At 38.0% G+C, this 20,409-nt stretch overlaps 1 protein-coding gene across 6 annotated transcripts in view; it reads right to left on the reverse strand.

Moving 5' to 3' along the window:
* mcf2a (MCF.2 cell line derived transforming sequence a) overlaps positions 1–20,409 on the reverse strand; it is a 28,127-nt gene that overhangs the window by 6,897 nt on the left and 821 nt on the right. For 5 of the 6 annotated variants that reach the window (XR_012357954.1, XR_012357955.1, XM_073854224.1 and 2 more), the window contains 22 exons: positions 17,451–17,519; positions 16,659–16,773; positions 16,088–16,178; positions 12,220–12,339; positions 12,005–12,121; positions 11,767–11,916; positions 11,539–11,660; positions 11,351–11,465; positions 11,142–11,261; positions 10,866–11,057; positions 10,321–10,512; positions 9,999–10,170; positions 8,335–8,417; positions 6,650–6,732; positions 6,495–6,561; positions 6,091–6,206; positions 3,938–4,007; positions 3,760–3,852; positions 3,574–3,666; positions 1,104–1,229; positions 810–1,031; positions 477–569 (listed from right to left, as the gene is read on the reverse strand). Coding sequence is in view for 4 of the 6 variants with exons in the window: in XM_073854224.1 (XP_073710325.1) it covers positions 477–569; positions 810–1,031; positions 1,104–1,229; positions 3,574–3,666; positions 3,760–3,852; positions 3,938–4,007; positions 6,091–6,206; positions 6,495–6,561; positions 6,650–6,732; positions 8,335–8,417; positions 9,999–10,170; positions 10,321–10,512; positions 10,866–11,057; positions 11,142–11,261; positions 11,351–11,465; positions 11,539–11,660; positions 11,767–11,916; positions 12,005–12,121; positions 12,220–12,339; positions 16,088–16,178; positions 16,659–16,773; positions 17,451–17,519 (2,621 nt within the window). In the remaining 2 variants the exon portion in view is untranslated. Of the gene's footprint in view, positions 1–476; positions 570–809; positions 1,032–1,103; positions 1,230–3,573; positions 3,667–3,759; positions 3,853–3,937; positions 4,008–6,090; positions 6,207–6,494; positions 6,562–6,649; positions 6,733–8,334; positions 8,418–9,998; positions 10,171–10,320; positions 10,513–10,865; positions 11,058–11,141; positions 11,262–11,350; positions 11,466–11,538; positions 11,661–11,766; positions 11,917–12,004; positions 12,122–12,219; positions 12,340–14,749; positions 14,980–16,087; positions 16,179–16,658; positions 16,774–17,450; positions 17,520–20,409 lie in introns of those variants that run through there. The other variant, XM_073854225.1, reaches the window with a different exon arrangement.

Raw genomic sequence — 20,409 nt, forward strand, 5'->3', positions numbered from 1 at the left:
TAATTTTCGATCCGTTTCTAAAAAAAGCTAGCATCAGGAGACTTAAAGGTGGTGTGTGTAAATTTTAGCGGCATCTAGTGGTGAGATTGCGAATTGCAAACAACAGCTCACCCCTCAGTTTCAAAACGCATATGGTAGCCGCCACAGGACAAACATGTTGTCGTTCAAGACAACATAGGAACGAAATGCACTCTGTTAAGCAGTTTGTCCATTTAGGGCTACTGTAGAAACATGACGACAACATCCATGTAAAGCGACCCGCAGTGTATTAGATAAAGGCGGCTCATTCTAAGGTAATAAAAACAATACAGTTCATTATGTAAGGTCTTTATACACCACTGATAATATAGTTATGTATATAATATTGCATTTCTGTCAAGAGATCCTTCTAAAAGTCCAACATTGCACCTTTTTAGGGTGAGGGTGAGTAAATATTGTAATAGTTTTTATTTCTGGGTGACTTTAAACATGTTTACCTGTATCACATAGACCTCTTCTCTACCACTGTACCAGATCTCAAACTTCTTCACGTCTCCTTTGACATTTTCCGTAATGCCAACTGCACTCATCTGCCAGTATAAACACAGCAAGCATTTTAAAACCACACAAACTCATACAGTTCTGAAAACACACAAACATTCATATCTAAAAGTTCCTCACACTAAATTTTCATCAAGACATGAACAGATGGAGCTATGGCAGCAGTTGTCACATGGCAGTACAGTGACGCATGCGTATGAGATGTCCGCAGGGCTGTTTCTGACAACCAGAGATGATAAACTGTATGTGCTCACAGCGGGTGGTGTTACCTTGAGACAGTGCTTGAAGCTGTAGGAGGAAGTCTTGTCAGCATTTTCTCCGTGCTCCTCCCGGCGCTTGCAGAACAGGAGCGCATGCTCATGCAGGAATAAATGTCGCTGCATGGGCTTGAAGCGGGCCAACTCCTTCACGCGCGTCGGACCCTTCTTATGACCGATCCATACACTGAAAGAGCCCTGCATTAACACACGGCCCAGATCACCAAGATCTCCCTGCAACATATATGGCATGTTAGCACAATTAATACATGTTTGCAGGCCCACACTAATTTGTAAAAATCTCACCTCATATCCAGTGATGGCAATCTGGTGCATTGAATCATTGACTGATTTAAGCAGGTCCAGCATGGCTGCTAGCGCCCCCTGCAGCTCAGAAATCCTCTCACAGCCTGAGCTGTACTTCAAGAGCTCCTATTGTCAAAAATACACATATACACAATTACTCTCTCAACTACTGAATAAAACCAACCAAACATCAGAAAACAATTCATTTGTAATCTATACCATCAAAAAATTGTGTCTTGCGTTTCTTGTAAATAAGCATTCAGCAATTTCACTTAAACCCCTTAACTGGCGCAGCCCTTTTTGAGTGTGAGGATTTGGATTAGAAGCCTAATATTGGTCTCATTTTAAAGAAGACACTATAGTTCACCCAAAAATGAAAATTCTGTCATCATTTACTCACTCTCATGTTGTTACAAACCTGTATACATTTCTTTGTTCTTCTGGTGAACACAAAGGAAGGTTTTTTGAGAAATTTTTGTAACCAAACTGTTTGTGGACTCCATTTACTTTCATAGCATTCTTTTTTCCAACTATGGAAGTGAATGGGGTTCACAAACGGTTTGGTTACAAACATATCTTCCTTTGTGTTCATCAGAAAAAAAGAAATGTATGCAGGTTTGTAACAAGTGAGTAAATGATGACAGAATTTTCATTTTTTGGGTGAACTATCCCTTTAAAGTTTTCACAGAAGTGTCTGGAGGTGAATATAATAAATAACAAAAACAGTTTATATTTATTGTAATAAATAAAAATAATTCAATAGAGTATATATTTTATACATAAAATTATCAAAAAAAAATAGGTTTGTGTTACACTTTTAGTGGTTTTACCAACAACGGCCATTAGGTGTCAGTGGTTTGCTGCATACTCTTGTCACAAATTAATCAATTACTGTCCATACATTATTATTAATGCTAAAAGGTTTTGAAATATGACAACTTAATTCTTAGACCTTTCAAACAATAATAGTTTTGCAATAAATGCTGGCGCTGGCTGGCAACTTTTTTAAACGCTGACGGGGAAAGAGTTAAAGTAAACTTAGGTTTCCCACATACAGGGTTTTTAAAGGCAATAAAAAGGATATTAGTCAGTAATTTAAATACCTTATTTTGACAAATGTCACTTTAGTAATTTTATTGGAATTTGATAACTTTGATAGTCTTGCGCTCCTAAACCCTTCAATTACTGTACACTGTAAAAAAAATCAGTAGAAATTACAATGGTATTGCAGCTGGGTTGCCGGTAAATTACCGTAGATTTAAATTTATGTTTTTTACTGGCAACATTTTGTTCAAAGTTAAATGAACATTAAACATTTTCAAGTCTTTGTCTTTACAGAGTAAAACTTAAAAAACAACATCAAGCAAAACATTCTGGGAAACAAAATCTGAAGCAAAAAACAGAAAAAGGTTGATGATGATTTCTGGTTCCCAGAATGCTTTGCATGAGGCTGTTATTGTAGCTTTATTCTGTAAAGATAAAGACTTGTTAATATTTAACATTTATTTAACTTTGAACAAACTCTTGCCAGTAAATAACATAAATTTAAATCTACGGTAAATTACCGGCAACCCAGCTGCAATAACATTGTAATTTCAACTGATTTTTTTTACAGTGTAGGACATTATGCAAAGTCCTACCAGATAAGATAAAGGGGGGTTAGTGAATGAGATAAGTAACAAATGATGAACAAGTGAAAAAACTCAGTAAACGGTAGAGTTTCACTGAGAACAAAATAATTTCTTCTATTTGACCAGATGTGCTTCAACTGATATGTTTCTTAGTCATTGATAAATTGAAGGTTTATTTTCTAAGTGACGCTGGAACTAAGATGAGATCTTTGGATCATGGGCGGAGATGGGATGACAGTGTTTTTCAGTATCTTACATGTGCTCAACCTTGTAAACGGGGCTCTCGGTTTAAACTTCTGGCACCAGGGAGTGAGAGCCTATTCTATAGAATATATTAAATTCAGACAAAGAAAATTCTGTTGACAGTGTCTGTGTGATCCTTGACTTTCACGCTTAGTGAGTATTATTTGATGCGGCTAAAATTCCACGACACTCCAGTCATACTTCACTGTCTTTTCTGAGAAAAAAGTAAAAGACTATGAAAAATCAGCAATATCCTAATATATTTGGTAAATCTCTTTTTAACCGGGTAAAAAAACTCAGCTTGACAATATAAATCCAAAGATTGCATGTCATCATTCATCTAATTCGTATTCTGTGCACTTATTGGACTTTGCTGAAAATTTTTTGACATTTAACAGATTCTGCCAATAAACTGGTATTACTGAATGACCTGAGGCCAGTATTAAGCAAATTTAAAGTATTTGATGAACGTATAACCGAGAGCATTTGGTAAATATCATAACAGGTCACAGCTTTTTAGCTAGACTCAAAATGTAGACACTAACAGAATTGCAGTCTGTTTCAGATGTGAGTGTTGGAGTATTTCAAACCCACACCTTTAGTAGCAGCTGGTACTTTGTAAGACGCTGGACTGGTTTCAGCAGGTATGAGTCAAGACCCAGTTTGTGTTCCAGCTTCTTCTGGCATTCCTGAGACATACAGCACATCTTTCATCTTTTACTGCTCTGGTTGCATAGTGATGCATGCTAGTTTTATAGGCAATTGGAAACAGTTTTTAATACCTGGAAGAATGGACAGTCGGAGAACTGTCTCCATAAGGCATCAGACCGAGACTTGTTCTGACAGTAACATTCATACAAATGGAAATGCTCTTTCTGAAAACATACAGATATTTTGTGTTAGATCTGTTTTTGGAAAATACCAGGAGAATGACCTCACCACTAATATTCCCCACCTTACCTGCTCCAGAAAACATGCCCCTACTGCCTCCGGGGTCTCCAGACAGCTTTCCAAATTTTGTAGGAAGACACTGTAGGATAGAAACCACAGAGGTCTGAGACTCACTGTTTGGGGACTCTTTTAAAAAGTACAACTTGCCAAGTGACAAGCTGTTAAATGTCACTCGACAAGGTTGTCCTAGCATCTTTACACCACATACTCAGACACAATATTTTAAATATGTATATGCATGTTATGTATATATAAAATATATTAAAAATGAAAACCGTGTTAAAGAAATTTTATTTTCTACAGTTTTCTATAAACTGTTATGTGCGTAATAATGCAACATTGTACACTGCATCTAAAATACACTTTATGGGCTCTATCTTACACCCGGCGCAATGCAGCGCAATGCGCGACGCAAGTGTCTTTCGCTAGTTTCCACCCTAATTTTCACGTTTAGCGCCGCGTTGTTTAAATTGCAAATGCATTTGCGCCCCCTTTGCGCCCATGGGCGTTCTGGTCTGAAAAACGAGGTGTGTTCAGGCGCATTGTTGGCGCGTTGCTATTTTGAGGCAACTAAAATAGACTACGCCATTGACCAACAAAAACCTGGTCTAAAGTCTAAAGTCAATGGCGCAATATGTTTTATGTTATTTAAAGAGCGCATTAGTAATATGCGCCTATAAACGGGAGGACAACGCGGGTTTGCTTATCACAAAGTACATAAATGCGCAGCAGCACAAAAATGCTTTTAAATTTGAAAGATTAAAGGATTGAATTTAAGAGATTATTATTGAGTCTCTTGGACATATTTATAAATGAGGACTGATTATGAGACGTTAGAAGGCGCAAAGAGCTGCTTTACCTGCAGCCTGATAAGTAAATAAATGCTTTGCTTTAAACAAATGCGTCTGTTTTTAAATGTTTTTTTTTTTAATGCTACCTCACGGATTTATTGTATATGATGTACCTGTGGATATGGCGAGATGAGAAACATTTTAAGTAATGCTTAAAAAAAACTCTTTGCTAAAAAAAACGCTGTCCAAAGTGCTGAAACGTGAGGAGAGCCGTTTGTAATTTCTTTGTCTCCTGTTTGTTACAAATAAAGTATTTTTAGAGTACAAACCTTATCTTACATAGGCTACTTGTAAATTATGTTTTGATGATATTGGATAGCCATACATTTAAAGCAATTACAAGCCTGCTTTTTACTTCCATGACTAAAAGAAAACGGGTTTTAAAGGTTTTAATAAAAAAATAACAATTTCAATATAAGTGAAAAACAACACAATTATTTAACATTAATCTTAAACTGGGGATCTTCTACCTCCGCTTAGTTTTTCAGTTTACAAAGTCCGTCATCTAAATAGGGATTAGACATAGCGCCAGCGCAACTTGCTTTTAAAGGGAATGAGAGCTGTGACTCTCATTGGTTTACTGCACGTTACGCCCAAAATACTCCCATTACAATAGGACCAACCCTTTTCGACCATGCGCTCGGCGCAAAAACGATTTTTCCCGTCGTTAAATTAGCAAAAGTGGATTCGGACACGCCCATTTAGACGTTGCGCTGTGTGCTTTAGACAATGCGCTTAGATCGTTAAAATAGGGCCCTAAGTGTAGTATGCAAAAAAACAAATATGCAAAACTAAAAGCGTGTTAAAAACTACTTTTGTTATTTATTTTCAAGTCACACTAAGCTTTTCTCTGTCTGTGATGGATTGATAAAATTGACTGACACACACAGTAAGAAGTCACACTGCTGTCTGTCAAAGCTGATGCGCTCCCTTCCCGCTGAGCTCTCATTGGCGTAATCAAATCCTTATTTGACCAACAGCCATTTAGCTGTAATTAAAGTGCTTTAATTGGCACAACGACCTCCTGCAGTCAACCAATTTGGCAATTTGCCTCAGTTGGGAAGAAGACACAGCAGGCAAGACAAGTTTCAAAGCCACCGACAAACACAGCTGCATTAACTGATAAGTTTTACTCAAAATTGGGGGGTTATGAAGTTGTCTTGAAGTCAAAACTGTTAGTGTGCAGTCGTGTCTGATTTCCAGAGCCAAAGGATTTGCCGCTTTATCTCACAAGAAACAGAATCATCTTTTCATTGTTTAGACGTGGCTCCACCTGATGAAGTTTCTGTGTGGATATGTGTGCGGTCTTGCCTGCTGTGGAAGTTGTAGATATCAGGCAGGTTTCCGAACAGCACGTCTCTTTTGTTGCGAAGATTTGTTGGCAGAAGCAAAGCAAGTGTCGGATTGTCCATCTCAGCCCTGTAGCCCTGTGAATCCAAACAAATTAGGATGAATTATAGTGCATTTTCAGTGTTTAATATCTATTTCTTCTAATAATCCCTTTCTTAAAAAATCTTTAGATGTAATTTTTTTTCACAGATAGCAGCAAAAGCAAGATGAGGTGACTGGTGATTCGGAATGAAGTAAAAAATATAGCTGCTTTGAAACAAGTGTTAGTGAACACAGGATGGATGCAAATGAACAGAAGCGTACAGAAAAATATTTTTTTTCATAAATCAGCAGAGATTTATAAATATAAATGAAGGTCATCTTACCAGGAGAACTGCCAGCAGCTCTTCCACATAGATCCTCTCTGTCTCTATCAGCTCATTCATTACATGCCTGGAGAAACGCACGTTTACAGGATCAGCGGACGTGACATTGTTTATTTCAAGCTAAAGCAGAGACAAATTGACTAAAGCAGACGCACCGCTTCAATAGTTCGGTGCCCTCCTCTCCATCTATACAGTAGGGGGGAGAGTTGGGGGTCTGATAGTCATGAATCACCTCAATCTGAAGCACAGTGAAAAACGTATTTAATCACACACACTGCACTTCTTCTTTGATTCTTTTCTCGATCGGCACAATTTAAGTAAAAAAACACATTTTTTGTTTGCTTTAAATTTGACTATTGGTACTTTAAACAACATCTTAAAGGGACCCTCCACTTTTTTTTGAAAATATGCTCATTTTCCAGCTCCCCTAGAGTTGAGCATTTGATTTTTTACTGTTTTGGAATCCATTCAGCCGATCTGCGGGTCTGGCGCCAGCACTTTTAGCATAGTTTAGCATAATGCATTGAATCTGATTAGACCATTAGCATCGCACAAAAAATAACCAAAAAATTTTTTTTCAACATTTTTCCTATTTAAAATTTGACTCTTCTGCAGTTACATCGTGTAGGCCTACTAAGACCGACAGAAAATTAAAAGTTGAGATTTTCTAGGCAGATACTGTATGGCTAGGAACTACTCTCATTCTGGTGTAATAATCAAGAATTTTGCTAGCCTGGGTGCCAGCCGATCTTAGCCCCGCCCACCACATTTGAAATACGGGGAAGATCGGTCTGGGGATTCACCGTTGAGGAGCTACTATGCGAATACCAAAACAGGCCGACGAATCAAATTGTGAGGGCGGGCTTTATACGATGATGGACAGATGATCAACAGTAACGTATCAACCACGTCACCAAAGAGCGCGTGTGTTCAATCTGTTTACAATGAAATGGCTGCCGCTGGTGAATTCAGATGTGTGGATTCTGACATTGAGTCTGTTCTAAAAGATATCGACAGAGCGTTGATTTAAAAAGAGGAACAGAGAAACGCGATCAAGGCATTTGTTTATGTTTTCGCCGTCCTTTCTATGGAGGACAAAGTTAAAGAAGCAACTGAAATGGGTATCATTGCGATGCAACTCGGTGTGCACGACGAGATGGATGTAATTAGCGGTCGTTGCCAGCTTCTTTTCGGAAGCCTGGAATCGTGACTGCTGAATAAGTGGAGGGACATGCTAGGCTCCGATATTTTTCAAGCCAACGTAATGGGTAGCTATCGTCGTGGATGAAGTTCACATAACGTACAAATGGTAAGAGATAACGTTAGTCTTACTGTATGACTTAGTAAATACTTAATTTTGTGATATAAATGAAATGTTGTAAACATAGTAGGTGTTGATGTACATTCGCTAACTCAGACTTAGTATAATTACAATGATGTATCATTGTAGCGAAATTACTAGCAGTTCGGTCAGGCTGCTAAAGACGCCATTTCAACATCACACACTCCGTTGCTCTGATTGGTCGTATGTCTATCCAATTGAGTGCAGAGGCATTTTTCGGTTGAGACACGCCTCATAATTTTAGCTCAATGGAGCGGTATCAGACTCAAATTCTGACTAGAATTGAGTATGACAACGTCAGGCTAGAATTTTGCTGTTGTAACATAACAAAGTAATGCTATGCTAAAAGTGGTAGTGCCAGACCTGGAGATCAGCTGAATGGATTCCAAAACGGTAAAAATAAAATGTTTAACTCTAGGAGAGCTGGAAAATGAGCATATTTTCAAAAAAGTGTAATGTCCCTTTAAATGCATTTTAAAAGAAAAATCTGGCACTTACCTTCCTGGAGTTTGGGCATTTCCTTGAAGTTTTTTTGCCTGGCAGTGGGAGATCAAAGGTGAACTTTAAACCGGAATTAAAATCTGTTTTAAGAAAAGAAGAGCCATCGAACGAAATAAAGTATGTTTATATAAAATGATTTAATAATAATAAAAAGGTGATTATGTAGTTTCCATTAATGTAGGCTGGTAACCACAGTTTGAATTCTTATCACTTCACAATCAGTTTGTGTCGGGGTATCAAGAAAAACATTCAAACAGGATCACAAGTTTAAATAAGACAGTTTGACATGACTTCTGTAGTCTTTATAAAACCCCAGTAGTGTATGATTCACATCATATGCCTGTCAGATGACTTTTAATGGCCTGTTACCAAGATCTCAGTATGTCAGATAAGCTCTGCATGTTTGCATCACTCTTACCCTTGATCTCTCATCTAAATACTCCCAACTTTCAAGACATGAATTGTAAGTTGTTTTGACAGCTTCACTAGGGTGTCAAGATTTTTTAAATATTTTGTGCTGTGGAAAAAGATGTGCAGTAACAACGCACGTGTGTTGTTGCAGTTTCGCTTCTGGATGAAACTTAACTTCCAGTCTCTGTTTGTTTAAAGAGCACCGATTCACAATTTTACATTTCCTTTGGTGTGGAGCTGTGTATTAGTACATGTTAACAATATGCAAAAGGTACAAACCCCAAAGTAAACGATGACGCGAGTAAATCTCTTTTCTTGGACTACAACAAACATACGGATTGTAGGCAACAGTTTACTTCCTGGGATTGGTGATGTAGACAAGACCGACATTATCATAATTTCTCCTGCTTAAGATTTACAGCCTAAGTTAACTCCTGTTAGCATTGCATTGTGCGCAAATCTTTCAAACATGGTAAGGAGCGTCACATTTCCGGCTGACGTCAGAATTATTCAGGCCAATCACAACGTACAGATTCGCTGGCCAATCATGGACACAGCGCTTTTCAAATCTGTGAGTTTCAGGAAGAGAGTGAAACCTGGAGCTACAAAAATGTACGGTATGTAGAAAATAATGTGTTTTTTAACCATAAACCATGCAAGCATTGTATTATACCAAATACACAAAATAACGTTGTTTTTTAGCAATTAAAATTGATGCACTTTAATGGTCTGGCTAGTTGCTAAACTAAACTCTGGAACAAATACCTCCTTAAAAATAAGAAATATTTTGGTTTCCTAAAGACGAGGGGAGACGGTGATCATGGATCACCGCTATGTGAAGGGAGGTTTGTCAGCCGATCTGTTGTTAAGATTGTATACATTATATATATATGACACATTTTACACAGTAACGTTAGCTCAGTGTAGATTTTTATGCGCTTTAGCTGCGATTTAAACTAAGATAATCTACTTGTTATTTATTTTGCTTGTTAACAGAAATAAACTACTCCAAAAGGATTCTTTGCGAAGTTTACCGGAAGTTACATTTGTTCCACGAAAGCCATTTGTTTATGTTGTTACTGCTGAAACCGTCGTATATATTATTATATTACTAATATATATATATAGAATTTAAGTATTATAAATTTAAAAGATTATCATAATCATTCCCTCACTAATAATATTCAAGTTAACATTAATGTAAAAGTTTAAATGAATGTAATTTTTCTTCCACTTGAACTGAAACACACCATGCTTTGGAGAGAAGAGGGGAGATTTCGAGCGCGGTGGGTTCTCTGGCCGAGGGGTCACCAGTTGGACTGGCCGTACAAGTTTGTCCGCCATCTTCCTCAGGCTCTTCTGTCTGCATTGAATCAAAGCCTGCACAGAACTATGCTTTTCAAATGTCTTCTCTATATGAGCCTAGAACACACCAAAGATAACACACTTAGCAATCAACATTCATAAATATGACAAATTAAAACAAACGATCCACTTTTCTAACAGAATAAACTAAATTAGTCCAAAAATGCTATTTTTTTAAAAGAATAATCACACAATATCAGCATTTACCAGTAGATAAGTAGTCAGAACCGACTCAAACTCCAGATAGAGCACATCAGAGCCTGCAATGAGGAGAGGTGGCGCCCCCTCCTGGAACTTCTCTATATCTCGAAGAGCAGCTTGTGCACCTTCTTTGGACTGGAATTTATCCACCTGCTGATTGGCCAAGAGATACGCACCATCATCACACCAGCGCTGGGCCTGAAAGATGATTAACAGAATTAATACCATACATTAGCACTTGGATAACATTACATATGTCTGATCAACTTCTTTAAATACATGAAATTATGTTCAAAGATGAAGGCAATGGTAAATTAATTTATTTCATCTTTTATTTGTCAGACCTGTCTGACTTTTGAGACCTACACAAAGATTGTGAGTTTGATTCCCAGGGAACCCATACAGCTTGAATGCATTTTAAGTTGCTTTGGATAAAAGTGTCTGCCAAATGTCCTTATAACATCTACATTCATATTGTAAAGTGCATTAGAGATATTACTTGTTTGTGTCTTTAGGTCTTGACTGTAAGAAAGTGTATAGTATTACTTCACCTCTTCAAGGCGTCGCAGTAAAGTCTGTGTTTGAGCAAGCGTGTTGCATTTAGTACTGAGGGCAGAGGTCAGGTTGTCACACTGATGTCTCAGTTCATTACAGCGCTGGATGATCAGAGCCATGGCGTAGTGATGCCCGGCAGCCAGCTGATGGCCATGCAGGATAATAACCTGAGCCCGGCTCATCTCCTCCTTTAACACACACACCTCTGTCAGAAAGATCGGCGCAGTGAGTGTCTGCACATGCAACAGAACAGCGAGACTTGATGAAGCTACCTGCGCACGTCTCTCCAGGCTGTCCAGCTCTCTGGCCGCCTGCTCCATCTGGAACAAGGATTCTCCTGTAACGTTCACCTTCCTCTCCTGAGCTCGTAACTTCTCTAAAGAGCTTTCCATCTGACAGAAATGAAATGCGATAAAACTAAAACACTTGTAAGCCAAGGTGTAACTTCCTTCATCTACAAAAGGACAGATAAGCAGCACACCTCCTGAAAGCTGTGCTCGTATCTCAGCAGTTGTAAATATTGCTGTAGCTTGAGGTGGTGTTTGTCAAAGAAGCCATCAAACGCCATCTCCATGTCAGAAAGCTGAGCCAGCAGCCTGCAGGAACACACGCATTATAAGAAAATTGATCTCAAGATCACATCCAGAAAAATAATGTGCATTTTGGTACCTCTGCATGGTATCCCAGTCTTGGGTTATATCCCAATTTGTGTCCGAGTTCCCTTCTTTCCTTGAAGTCTCAAGGTTAGAGAGCAGCTGTCGGCCTTCCCTCATCACTGATCTGATGGCGTCCTGAACACACAAGCATACTATGTTGTGCTGTTATTAACATCACACAATCAGGAGTCAAGAGGTGCAATATTCTCCACCCACTGTACTGTATAACATAAAGTGCTACCTTAAGTCTCCTGTATTTCTCAGTGTGAGACAGCAGTAGGAGCTCAATAGCATTGCACTCTTCCGATAACTGGCTTTCAGCCAGCTCTGTGCCAAAGGCCTGCAGCATCTGAGCGATGTCCTTAACCATAACAGCAAAACTCTCAATAGCCTGTGAACAGCAAGGAAAGCATCTCATTTGAAGTTAGATTTCTGTGCATTTAAATGATTGTATATCGATACTGCGCTGCTAGCATTACTGTTCTCAAGACAATCCAGTTGCTGTGGCAGTAGTCCAGAGTTCCTCCAAACTCTGAGGTCAGTTGGTTTTCATCAATGTAACGCAGGAGATCTGTGACAGAGCTGAGCATCACCACCTAACAACACACACACAAGAGCACATACAAGTACGTACAGGTCAGGATAGTTCAGATAGACTAGAAATGAAGGATGTTAAAGTTGAATGGAGTCGTACGGGCATTTTAAGCATGAAGTCCTCCTGACTAAAGCGGAAGCCGAGATCGGTGACGGTACGCTGGAAGAAACTGGTTGGCCTCAGCACCAAGACCAGATGCAGGTTTCCAGGGAATGAGGCCTAAAAGAGAAAGACAAGAGCAGTCACAGACACATAAACTGCAGAGAGAGAGAGAGGAATTTACAGGTATACTGTAAAAGCTTTAGAAATTGGAGGATAAACATGAATAAAGAGAAACTAATTAGACAGAAAAGTGTCAAAGTCAAATAAAGAAAGTGTTAACTTTGGCTGCATCCGAAATCTCTAAAATGCTGCCTTCATGAGAAGGCAGCTCAGAACAACGCTTTCAGACACACTTCATAGGCAATGTGTTTGAAATATAAACAGAGGGCACCTTTATGATAACTAACCACATAAAAACTACAATACTTATTTATTGCTAGAAATGCATTTAAAAGGTGTAAAAAGTGAAAATATCCCTTAATTTCCATAAATTCATGCTGCAGCCGATTCCTTGGCTGCCATTTTATTTTTTCGAACTCGACCAGGCTCGACCAATCACATTCCCCGTGCACGCCAATGGATAGAATTGTGGGACAGGACATGAGAGTATCTCAGGAGACAGGAAGTAAACCTAACATTGGATTCGGACATGCCTTGATGCCTTCCTGCCTTGGAATGCTGTCTTAGAAGGCAGCATTTTAGAGGTTTTGGACGCAGGATGTGTGTGGGGGGAATGTGATTGGTCAAGCCTGGTTGAGTTCGAAAAATAAAATGGCGGCCAAGAAAGCTGTTGGAGCACAAATTCAGTGTAAATAAAGTTATATTTTTACTTACATCTTTTGATTACATTTCTAGCGAGAAATTAATACTGTATATGGGATTAGTTATAACAAAGGAACTATCTGTCCATATTTCAAACAGAATTCCATTATGCCGCCTATGAATTCTGTCCGAATGTGCTTCCTGGAGCTCCCGTCTTTAAAGGATTTGCTGTCTTTGACTTACATTTTCAAGTTTAAGCAACTATCTGTGCAAGTAATTTCAACTTACTATTTAAAATTTTGCCCAGTGAAGAGTTGAAATAATAACGAGCTGAAATTGCTTTAATTCAAAAAGTAAAAATACTCATGGTTGGGTTAAATACAGTACATAACCCAAGTGTTGGTTTAAATAAAACGAAATGTGCATATTTTGCCCATCTGTGAATTAAAACAAACCATGCTTTTAATTAACGTTGTACATTTTTTTACCAAACTCATCTTTTTTTTGAGTGAATCATGGTTTAACAGCAAAGTTAACCACATTTGGAGTAACCACGCTCTAAAAAATGCTGGGTTATTTTCAACCCACCGTTGGGTCTAAAACAGAGTCCAGCCAGTTGGGTTGTGATTTAACCTGTTTCAACCCAAAATGCTGGGTTGTTTTAACCCATTGTAATTGGGTCAAATATAAATGGCTAGGTTTGTCCCTTTTTCCCTGCTGAAAAAACAATAAAACCATTACAGAAAATTCTTTTCTAATTAGCTTTTACCATTAAAACCACTACTGTAGTGTGTTTTGGGCCATACCATTAGAACCAACACATATTCCATTAGAACCAATACATAGAACCAATACATACCATTAGAGACCAACAAAAACCAATACACTGTAGTATGTTTTGGGCCATATTCCATTAGAACCAATAAAATTCCCAATAAAACCATTAGTTTTTTTTTCAGCAGGGTTGACCCATTGCTATAACCCAGCATTTTTTAGGGTGCATAACCAAAATGTACTTTTTTATAACTGCAGGTAACCCATGAAATTTATAGTAATCTAAAACGCAATACAAACGGTTGTCGATCCATCAAAACGTTTACTTTAATAAAACCGAACTTTAAGGGAAACCATGTAAGTAATACAATGAATGCAGTGCACATAACCCCTACAGTGATAATAATTCTCGAGGCACAGTTCCTTCAAAGAACCTGACAATCAAATTAACTTTACGATGAGAACAACTAAAACGAATTAAAACAGCACGCAAACATTTAACTCCGATGACAGCTAGACTACAGTAACCGTATCGGATCCAGCTCACGTGTGTAGTAGGCTATTTATTGATCCATTAGGAGCAGACACGAGACACAAGAATGCATGAAAAGTCTTTTGGGAACAAAACTGTCTAGCTAGACGGATTATTTGAGAAAACGAAACAATGAACAGCAAAACGTCATTACGGCAAACTGTTTAGATGATGACAAATCTAACGACATCACTCTTGACATTGAGTCGTCCTTACGCATGTGCAAACAGCGACATCTGCGACAATACACCGGCGAAACTTGTTTATTCGCGATAACATCTTGTTTAAACGTTACACGATACAGTAATCGCTTCGGTTGCAGACATGACAAGAATGACGAAGCTGAATGCCTCCGTCGCACCGCAGTGCACTGATCGCAGCTGACGCAGTCTGCCTGTCTAAACTTCGAGCCAACTCTTCAGGCTTTTCTAGCAAACCACTTCAGACATACTGTATTACCGTGCTCCGGCGGATCCTTGGACATCCTCGCCTGCAGTTTCGCTCATTCATAGCTACGGGTGTTTTAAAGGCATGAAGGGATCTCCTAACCTCGCCCATCCTGTCCTGGCAAACCGGTGCCCGCTGCAGTGAGCGGTCTGCAGGTTTCATCGCCGCAGCGCCACTGCTGCTGCTGCTGTCACTGGAGGGTCTGCTCTCACCTCTCCCCAACAACGTCATCATGCAAAAACCTGCGCAGAGTTTGTGCTAACTCATGCATTCCCAATCCCTTCAGTGAGCTCGGGTACATATATCATATATCTGAAAACTTTACTGAAAAGATGCAGAGAATTTAGCGCCCGCTGAATACATTCACTTCAGCACCGCGGACAGCTACAGGACGAGGTCGAGCGCTCAACATAATAAGATCCCAAAAAAAAAAGATGTAGCTCATAAGGTCCCCATATTTTAGCATGAATATGTTAGTCACAAGGATATCCTTAAACCAGTGTGCTCCAAAACACTGAGAAAAGTCACATTTAGAAAACAAAAGCATTAAACAAATTATAAGACATTTTTCTGCACTTCAGCTAACTAAACTAAACGCTATCTAAACGCCCTTATCGCCTACGTCACTGTGACGTCACCGCTGTAGGCAAAAAATAAGTACACTCTAAAAAATATTTTTTTTTGTTTTTAACCCAACTGCTGTGTTGTTTCAACATGGTTGATTAACAATAACCCAGCAGTTGGGTAAAAACAACCCATTATTTGGGTCATTTTTAACCCAGAAATGTGTTCTGTCCAATAGTTACCCAGCCCTGGATTAAAAACAACCCAACATTTTTTAGGGTGTAGGAACTTATAGCAGGCGCGCTAAAAGTTTAAGGTTTTGACTTCATCTTTGTCATCTTGTGACCAGAATAAAAGGGTGAGGAGCCACGCTCCTGTTTAGCTGAAATTACGTCACACATCGGACAAAGTTACACTTTAACACTTTCTTTTTACACTTAATTTTTTTTACGTTTAACCAGTTTGGGTTTACAATTCATTGTAACTTTATTGACTAGTCATGAGTTGTTTTATATTACTATAAATACTTTATAAATACTAAAGCTATTATAAAGTAAAAAAATTAAGCTATTTCAACTTTATTTTTAAATTACAGCATCTTGTGAAAATAGTAAGTTGAAATTACTTGTTAAATTTAAGTTGATTAAACTTTAAAATTTAAGTGCAACACAGAATTTTGCCCCCCCCCCCCCCCCAAAAAATTATGATTTAAATTCAATCTTACAAAATAGAAAAAAAGGGACAATATTGAAAATACAGCAAATGTTAACCATTAATGTGTCTCACCGCAATTCTAGCGAGTGCTGTTTTGATCGAGCTCCAAGTATCCAATCTTCGGTCTAAAACGATGATAAATTTGACACCAGGTTGCCGGGCTCTGAAAACATTTGAAATGCATCACTGTAACTGCTTAACTGTATTTACATGATATATATATATGCAATAGATTAATGCAATAGATTAGAAGCATCAAAATTTGATTTTAGTCATTTGACATATCCTTACTCATTCAATGTTACATATATCAAGAATATATTTTTACAGTATGTTCTTTATAATATGTAGGAACATTTTACGTAAATCACAACTCGATTTTCACACTTATGTTACAATGCATATGGATAGGGGTACAATTTGATCATGAAAACCTCAAGTGTCCTGGCAGTTATATTGTATCAGCATGACTAAGACCTTGCTAAAATGTTTGTGGTTACACTACAGCATAATGTACTGCATTATAGTGAATACATTTATATGGTTCAATTTGGATACAGGCTGGTTGCAAGTAAACTGAATACATAAGGGACTATGCTGCACTGCATTGCAGTGAGATGGACAGAATATATTAAACACAGACCTTGGGATCAATGTGAGGTATGAGAGTACTTTGGCCAAAGCTTCTTCAGGAATGTCACTGAAAGCAGAGCATTCTGGGAGAGTGATGATGACACTAGAATCCTCACCACGACCCCCTGGTATTAAAATAAACATATATCATCAGCTATCTGTTAACAGTTTGATTGCCATTGTTTTGAGTTTATGATTTAAATGACCTCAACCTTATTGAGCTTTCTGATGAGACAAGCCATTAAAGTATGCGTAAAGCAGACAATTCAAAGAATTGTTTCGATTTTAAATGTCATATGTATTACTGAAATACGTTACAAAGATTGTAAACTATGTAGTACTGAATTGTGGAGTTAGACAGTCAAAATCCATTTCTAAGTTCAGGATTTTTTGTGTGGCCCCGCCCCTAACACAATCAAGAGCATCCATTCAGGTTGCAAAGTTGAGAGATGACAGCTTTCGCGCGAGTGGGCGTGGTTTCAGCGGAGACAACGGGCACGCCCCCTGCATTTAAGAGCAGAGAATCCTGCCTATTTTTCCAAGATTTTTTACTTATTTACTTGGCGTTTTTTATCATTCAATTTCGGATGGGCGGTTAATAACACATTTTAACACTCCAGATATACAGTGTAAATACATGACACTTCTCTTTGTCCTCCTATACGTTAGTCACTTGTCGTTTTGTGCTTGATAATTGTGACTATGAATCATTTCACAAAACACATTTCTCAGATATTAGACAATACTCAGATAACACATTTTTTTATGATGAGCAGATGAAGTTTGGATATAAACCCCCCACCTGATAAATAGGCCACTTGTTTTTCAATGTAGCCAGCCACCTCCTGCATACTCACAGGGACTGTAACCTCTGAGAAGATAATGAAGATGAGTCACATAAATAACACAGCAGTCAGGTTTAGGTTAAGTTACTGATTCTGCGTTTCAAAACAATGCCACTGTACTGTGGAATGATTTAAGAAACACCGCCACCCAGTGTTTACCTGTGAAAACAACAAGGACCTGTTATTTATACTGCTATATAAAATAATGTGCTGTTTTTGGGTATGTCCTTTTAAATGAAAATGAGCTGATCTCTGCACTAAATGACAGTGCCGTTGTTGGATAGTGCAGATTGAGGGGCGGTATTATCCCCTTCTGACATCACAAGGGGAGCCAAATTTCAATGACCTATTTTTTCACATGCTTGCAGATAGGTTAACCAAAACTAAGTTACTGGGTTGATCTTTTTCACATTTTCTACGTTGATACAAGCACTGGGGACCCAATTATAGCACTTAAAAATGGAAAAAGTCTAATTTTCATGATATGTCCCCTTTAAACTATGATCATAAAAACAATTCTCTGTCTATATTGTGTCACAAATGTAATCTACAAGTTAAATACAATATAAATGAAAGTAAAAATAAAATGTCTAAACATACAATATTGACTTTAAGTAACTAAGGAGCTTGAGAATATTTGCTCAAGTTCTCTGTTTGTTTTTCCATGTCCCTAATATCACTTCAGGCACTCACTGACACTGTTAACATTGGACAGAAGCTCTCTCAAAACATCTTTCAGGGTTTGCTTAAAGATAACAACCCTAGTCTGTTTAAACCAAACACATCCTCATGGTGTTTACTGTAGGAATATATCAGGGAGATTCTTCCCAAATAAATCTGTAGTATTCTATTAAACATATTGGAGTAGTTGTATTCGTAAAGCCAGCACTATTTAGCTATTTGGTTTCCCATGAAATGCTTACACTTCAAAATGAATAAATGATGAATTTTAAAAAAGGATTGTGATTTTGGAACAGCAAAGATGTTAGATACATTTGAAACAAATTATAGACGGTTTCATCGGACGCACGTGCGCTGACGCGATAGATGTCTGGATTCGAACTTTACTTCCGATTCCGTTTTTTTAATAGTCTGGCTAGTTGCTAACTGATCTCTTGAACAAATGCCTCGTCGAAAATAACAAATGTTTTGGTTTACTAGGTAATCTATGTGTTGTTGTTTTTTGCTTGTTATGTAAATAAACTACGTTTAAAGAACTTTGTTGTTATTTATTCTTAGCAGAGTTTACCGGAAGTTACGTGCGGACCGCGACAGCCGATTGTTTATGTTGTTACTGCTGAAACCGTCTATAAAGACTCGTTGCCCTATGCTGTGCAACTTTTTTGCAGTGCAACTTTATTTAGTTTTTTCTCATTCTTTTTAAGGTCAATAGATATTTAGCTAAATGTTTAGTCAGCTTGATTTAAAATGTAAAAAAAGTAGTAAAAGCACCCAGTCACAGCCAGTGGCTCTCTAAAATGATATGTTGTTAGATTACAAATCCCGCTACATTGAAAGAAAGACACTTCAAGCAAAGCATTTCACAAAAACAAGATTAAATCACACACACATGTATAAACCTGTAAATATTGGCATGTTTGTGGGAATTAAACCCTCACGGGTGGTTTCCGAACGGAGTTTAAATTAATCCAGACTAGGCCGTAGTTATATTCGGACATTTAAGCAGTTTTTACAAACATACCATACAAAAACATTACTGGTTTGCATCTTGAAAAACAATAGCACTGATATATGTTAAGATATGTCAGTAAAAGATGTTTATAAATTAAGGCAGCTCAAACGTGAATTTTAGTCTGGGACAAGGATAAACCCAGCCCAGGAAACCACCCCTCAGAATCAAAAGCAGAGGATTAACTCCACATATTCAGTAACCTTTGTCGCATTTCTCAAACAGCTTAGCTGAAAAAATCTGAAGCAAGGGAATTAGGTGATAACATTACACATTATAAAAGCATACATTTTTACTACAGCATAGATGTCTAAGACTAGACAAGTTGTTCTCTGAACTTGAGATCTACCTGGACTTGAGTTGTCTCCAATTACACTTGCGTCATTACAACATAAACAAACACCTTTCCACAGCGATAATTTGAAGCACTGAGACACACACACACACACACACACACACACACACACACACACACACACACACACACACACACACACACACACACACACACACACACACACACACACACACACACACACACACACACACACACACACAACATTAAGAATATAAGCCACACTGCCAATGCTAATCTTTCACAGGATCCACCTTGACAAACAGAAGATGAGGTAAATATCAAACAGCACACTAAACACAATGTATAATTACAGTAGATTTCTATCCATTATAATAAAGCTTTAAAAACAAAGCAGTAGATATAAAAGAAGCTGAGTCATGGTCTAAAGCAAATGCGTTGGCTTTAGAGCTTTGATTTGACAAACACAGACTCAGAGAGCAAGGCAGAGGATTATACTGCTGCCATCTTTCTTGTTTTGTCTGTATACAGTACAATATCTATTTTCATCCAATCTCACAACTGGGCTAATCTCAAATGACATCATAAACGTATAAGTTGCGGTATCTTCAGACCTACATCTTTTAATACTGAGGTTTTAGGAAAATGTTATGTCGTCACTCATGCAAGGCTGATCCTTTCCAATGCAAGTGTGTTAAACCTTGCAGAAGTTCATCAAACTATTCTGGTATCATGGATAAAACTATTACAAATCACATTTATAATCCACTGCTGCCAAACCCATTTAACTAACAATATACTGTAAACATCATGGGACTACACAGTTAAAAAATAAAGGCCAAAAAATAGTCCCATGCTGTTACTAGGATACAGCTGCCATTAAGGTACAGATATGTAGCTATGCAATTGG

Source organism: Misgurnus anguillicaudatus, chromosome 16, assembly GCF_027580225.2.
Source record: "Misgurnus anguillicaudatus chromosome 16, ASM2758022v2, whole genome shotgun sequence".
Lineage (NCBI taxonomy): Eukaryota > Metazoa > Chordata > Actinopteri > Cypriniformes > Cobitidae > Misgurnus > Misgurnus anguillicaudatus.